The sequence below is a fragment of the Solanum stenotomum genome, chromosome 4, assembly GCF_019186545.1.
Source record: "Solanum stenotomum isolate F172 chromosome 4, ASM1918654v1, whole genome shotgun sequence".
NCBI classification, from domain to species: domain Eukaryota; kingdom Viridiplantae; phylum Streptophyta; class Magnoliopsida; order Solanales; family Solanaceae; genus Solanum; species Solanum stenotomum.
In genome coordinates, this window is record NC_064285.1 from 56,086,153 (window position 1) to 56,092,228 (window position 6,076).

The 6,076-nt window shown below is 34.8% G+C and overlaps 1 protein-coding gene across 1 annotated transcript; it reads right to left on the reverse strand.

The window, feature by feature from the left end:
- Positions 1-1,187: 1,187 nt before the first annotated feature.
- Positions 1,188-1,821, reverse strand: LOC125861573 (uncharacterized). The gene is made up of 2 exons (XM_049541435.1): positions 1,680-1,821; positions 1,188-1,477 (listed from the first exon to the last, which is right to left on the reverse strand). The coding sequence occupies exons 1-2, from the start codon at positions 1,819-1,821 to the stop codon at positions 1,188-1,190; spliced, it is 432 nt and encodes a 143-aa protein (XP_049397392.1).
- Positions 1,822-6,076: the final 4,255 nt, after the last annotated feature.

Genomic DNA, 6,076 nt, shown 5'->3' on the forward strand with positions numbered 1-6,076 from the left:
TTCTGAAATGAACACCAACTCTTGAACCTAGCATCTCCCGAAATCTTATGTTGAAATAGCTAGTTTTTCCTGAAATCTTACATCAAATAGTCTTATCGGAACCCAAAATGCCCCAGAATGTTATGTCGGAACGACTAGTCCTCTCTGAAATCTTATATATATGATCCATTTTTCAAAAACATGTATAATACAATTTATATCGACGACAAATGGTTTTATATGATAAAAAAAGAAATAGACTTACTACTTGCTACTAGGTGAAGAAGAGCCGTTACGCACTTGCAAAATCATATTCCAAAAAATAATATTTATATACTCTCATCACACAAGAGGTAGCAAAACTCAGGTCGTTCAATTTTCATTCAATAGGATAATGAATGAACACATATTCAAATTTATTACATGATGTACTCAACTATATAGGCAAAGACATTTGATCACATCGTGGTTACAATGGCGAAAATGTTTAATGTGGTTTCTTTTATATTTAGATGTAATATTATCTAATTTATGTTGGATGAAGATAAGTAAATTAATATTGACAAATCAAAATTTTCTGATATATATGTTTTTTTGTATTTCTTCATTTTCAAATTCTTCTTCTCCTTCTTTAGAAAATTTGTTCAAATCAAACTTGTATTTTGCCGTTGTAACTTTGATATTTGTATCTTTAACATTCAGTTTTAAATCTTGAACCTTTTATCCAAAATACTCCAGCCTTCAACTTTAACAATATTAGAACTTTAAAGTTTTTTTTTTTTTGAATATAAGGTCGTATCGGGTGATTCTTAAATTGTTCTTAGGTGTTAAGGTCAATTATTTGGTGTGAGAATGATTTTGAATATGAATTAAGGTTGCTAGAATCCCCCAGCACAAAGTTGAGTTGAAAGCTTCTTTATCGATTAAGTTTTGATAGAAGATTCTACTTAGGTCAACTTCAAACAATCATATCTTTCAGCAAATAATTAATTAGATAGAGCATGGTTTATCAAATTAAAGATCTATGGGTCTTCTTTCCAACACCACCAAATTTGCTTCATTCAAGTTTGAAGTAAAAAGTTATGACTGTTTTGCTAGAGACTACCACAACCGAATTTTCTGAGTCAGTAAACTACGAGTCACTTCTACGAGTCGTAGAAAGAGCTACGACCCGTACTGTTGACTCATGGAAATAATACTGAAAGTCATCACCCTCGTGGATCAGCTCTGTCTGTTGGAGTTACTGAAGAAGATTGGACTATGTTTTCCCCATTACCCTGCATATTCTTAGGGGAATATCTCATAAAATAACCCGTCTGACCACACTTGAAGCAGCCATTGGAGCCATCACAACAAAATCCTAGGTGGTTCCTACCATACTTAGCATAGGTGGCGGTCCAAGTAGCCCCTTGTACAACACTACCACGAGATTGAGTAGCTTGAGCTCTGAAATTCTGATTCCGGTGGTCAATATTGTTATTTGGTGCATGTCCACTAACTGATGATGAAGCAGGTCCAGATTATATCTGCTGAAACAACGACCGATTCCTATTTCCAGTCTTTTATTGACCAGACTCTTGTTGTCTTAGCTTTTTTGTTTTGAAACTCTTCTCTGTCCTTCAACTTATCTTCTTCAACCTGTTGCCCGTGAATCATGAGCATGACTATGTCCATGTCCCCTAAGAACATAGCAGCCTTACCTTTCTTGTTAGATAGGCGGGATCTCCCGAACACGAACAAACTCATCCTGCTCCCCATGTCTGCCACCATCTCCGAAGCATCGCGGGATAACTCGGTGAACTTGAAGCTGTTCTCTTGCACACTCATAATTTCTTCTTTCATATTTAAAAACTCTCAGCTAAGCTTCTCTTAGCTCTCGGGGAAATAAATGCCCCAAGAAAGCATTCTCAAACACAACCCAGCTCAAAAGTGGTGCTCTCTCTGCCTTGTTTTTTTTCCACTGGTCATACCAAATGTTAGCAATGCCTTTGAGTTGGTAAGAAGCCAATTCCACACGCTCTGCATCAGCAACATCCATAACTCCAAACACTTTCTATAACTCCTTGACAAAGTTCTCTGAATCTTCAGTGACCTTCGACCTTGTGAACTCTGGGATTTATCCTCAAAACTCAAGAACTCTGTATGTATCAACCACATCCTGATGAGTCACTCCTTGTTGACCAGCCTGATTTGCCACAACCTGAGTCAACATATGAATAACATTACTGAAGCAACATTGGTGACATCTCCCTGATGGGGTTACACTTTTGGTGCATTGAGAGCTTATTGACCTTGAGGATTAGCATTCTTCCTTGTAGGACGTCCTCGAACAACTCTTCATGGAGGCATAATTTGAAAAGACAAGCGTAAGAACGAGTTAGAAAAAACTTTCATAGAGTTGCACTCGATGGCATGAATAGGAATAAGACATAAGTAAAACATTCCTAAATGTCATAGCTTCTTCATTATAGATGTGGAGTGCTACATACCAATAATAATGACTCTACTAGATGTGACTTCATAGACACTCTATGGCTCTTGAACTCTGTGCTTTAATATTAAGTTTGTCACGCCCTAAGGCTACACCTTGGACGTGGTCGACACTCGAGAACTATTACTAGCTCCTAAGTAAACCCTTGATCTAGCTGACTTTTTAGCGAAAGATTTGACTCAAGTAAATTAAAAGCTTTAAAGAGAAAAATATAACTGAAGTGTCTCAAATACTCATTTAAGTAAAATATAATATTCACAAAACATTTTAAAGCAAGAATTTCTGAAAACAACTCAACTCTAGCTATCTATGAAGCCTCTAACTTCAACATGGACGTCGGTACAAGACCCTCAATGCCCCAAAGTAAGTACTGAAATGAAAAATGAGACCCTCCGGAATGCAAGGACTCACCAAAACTCTCAAATGGGAAGTGCAAAGTGATCTCAACGAAGCGCGTGTTGATGATCCTTAACACCTGTATCTGTATCATAAAAAGATGCAAGTCGAATAACATTATTACATTAAATGTATGAGTATGTAATATAGCCGAAGCAAAATGAATGAATGAAAGAATTGCAATAAATATAAATATATACTCAACTGAAAGTAAATAATAAAAAAGTGAAATCACTTAAATTTACAAAATACTTACTCATCTCTGAACTCAACATATTAAGTGATATTATAAAACTCTATTTGGGATTTCCCATCCATGGAATTCATATTGAATTCTAAGGCTCAAAATTTCATTTTACGAGTCTATACTACGACTAGTAGAAGTTTCTACGGATCGTATATCCAATCCGTAGAATTCATATTAAATTTTAAGGCTCATAATTTCATTCTATGGAACGTTTGACCTGTAGAAATTTCTACGGACCGTAGATCCTATTCATAGAATTCATATAAAATTTTAGGGCTTAAAAGTTCATTCTACGGGTCCAAACTATGGTCCGTAGAAGTTTCCATGACCCGTAGGAATACGATCCCAAAATTTGACTCTCTAAAGTTTTTCCACGACTTGACAGGTAGAATAGTTTCGTAGTTCACAGACTCAGAAAAACTATGCCGTGGTAGTCTCTGGTAAAATGGTTATAACTTCTTACTCCAAATTTGAAATCAGGAAAAGTTTATGGCATTGAAAAGAGGAATCATAAACCTCCAATTTGATAGGTCATGAGCCATCTAATTCATTATGTACTGAGATATATGCTTGTTTGAAGTTGACCTAAGTAGAATGTAATGTCAACTTAATCGGTAAGGAAGCTTTCAACTCAATTTTGTTCTAGAGGATTCTTGTGACCTTAATTCATATCCAAATACATTCTCATACTAAAGAAATGACCTTAACATCTAAGAAAAATTTGAGAATCACTCGATACAACTTTACACACAAATAAATAATGATTCAGGCCTTAGCTTATAAATTTTTAGGATGTTGCAATACTTGGCATACGAAAAATTGAAAAAAGGTCAAAGGCAAGCATGTACATACAGAAGAGGCATGAACACGTATTAAAAAGGACATCATTGAGATATTACACTTGCTTAACATTTGAAAGAAAGCATATATTTATAGGCATTTTATTCAACATTTACTATGTAATTAGTTTTTGTGTTTGAGGAGACCTAGCTTAAGTTATCAAAAATAGGTGCTTTTTATTTGTAATTGTTCTTCGGTGGTAATGTTAATATTTTACGGTTGTTACCAAAAGAAATTAAGTACATTAAAACATATGGTAAGCAATGGTTGATGCATGATTCATATTTTCTTTTTGTTAGTTTGGGGTTGGTTTAAAAATGGGTATGTATATAATTTTAAATTGTTATGGTAAAGGATGTAAGTAAATATTTATTTCAAATGAATTGATTTTTAAAGTGTATTTACAAAGCCAAAATAATTAGTGTATTGTCATGACCCAGTGGTACCCCCTAGATGTAACATGGCGTACAATACCCCGAGAGGTTTCATACAAGCCACTTAGCATTCATAACATAAGAAATAGAACATAAGAGATAACACAACATTTCACGTCCAATAGTTTTTATAAAAGAAAGCGGAAGTCTAAAAAACTTGTCTCATTAGCCATCTGGTACAATAGAATGAAATTGGGCCTATCCCATACATCATGTCCAAAACTGAAAATACAATAAATGAGCTAAACAATAAAATTCCGTCCTCAAAGCATGAGGACTCACCAAACTCGGGAATCTCGAAATCAACCACTAGCCAGAAAACTGAGGACCCTGATTGTCTACCCTACATTTGAGGAAATGTAGGCAAGAGTATGAGTTAGTACAAAACAATGTACCAAGTATGATAGCTATGCATACAACATTTAAATCATGCTAAAATGGGACATTTCATGACATGCAATTGACCAAGCTAAAACATGATATAAGATGGTAAGAAAACATAAGTCATAAAATCATGGTCAATGCAAACTAACATCTTTAAAATCTTTGAACTCATATGAGATACTTCTTGAAGTAACCTTAGTTCCTTATTAATGTGGTAATTAGCCTTAACCGATATAGATACTATGTGAGCTATAACATGATCCCAATGTCTCCCACACCGAAAAAGGGTGTCCTACTAATTGCCAAGGTAAGGACCACAAATTCTAGCTTAAGTGGATCCACTTGCTAATGTATATCTAGACAATCATCCTATGTGGGCACTTAGGTAAGGGATAAGGATATTGCTACTAGAAACCCGACCTCTACTAATGGGAGAGCCTCCATCTCAATATCCTCTCGGTGCTAAGCATAAATCCCACAAATTAAAATAGTTATTTCTTACTTGTTCTTACTATACATGGAACGGCACACCATCTTGCCAATCCAAGCTAAGTCATCATCCATGGAAAGGTACAATTAAGTATTGAATCCAAGCTAGGTTTCGTTAGGATAGCTCTTTATCTTTGATTCAATTAGGTGAGCAAACCTTTCACAACCTTAGAATCCTTACTTATGTTAGAAAACTTTTCACAATTATGCTTTCATGTGATTATGAGAAAATCCTTTCAATAACACATCATTAACATCATCATTGATACTTTACTCTCAAAGCATTCTTAAAACATTTTCATAATTCTCATAAGAACATGCATAATTCCATAAATCACCTTTCAAGGTTCAAAACTCACTGCCATCATCAACATTTAGAAAATAAGGGTTAGATGTGGATTTCATCATAAATTCATGTAAATCTATCAATACATGCTTGATTTCATAAAACTCTTCCTTCATAATCAAAATCCCACATCATATGATCATAACTTGGAAAACAAGGGGATTACATGGGTTCATGGGGAAGTCATCATAAAATCATAGTATTTCATCAATTCATGCATAAGATCGATCATAATTTAATCATTTCAATCAAAAATCAAGAGAACCCATGGCAATGGAAGAAAACCCTAACTCAATTGGAGATTTCTAACTTTGAAAATAGGAGAATTTGGGATCTCCATGAATGGAAGGAATCCATGGATGAAAATATCATACGTTGAAGCCAATTGCTAATCTTCAATGGAGGAATTGAGACTTGACTTGAAACCCTACGTTGAATCCTTCTTCTTCTTAAAGTTCTACGGAGAGAAA

Excerpts from the sequence above, each read along its gene's own strand:
- LOC125861573 (XM_049541435.1), bottom strand. The coding sequence starts at position 1,821 with ATGAAAGAAGAAATTATGAGTGTGCAAGAGAACAGCTTCAAGTTCACC. Across the intron at positions 1,478-1,679 it reads CCGCCTATCTAACAAGAAAG|TTAGTGGACATGCACCAAAT; the intron begins GTAAGGCTGCTA and ends CTTCATCATCAG.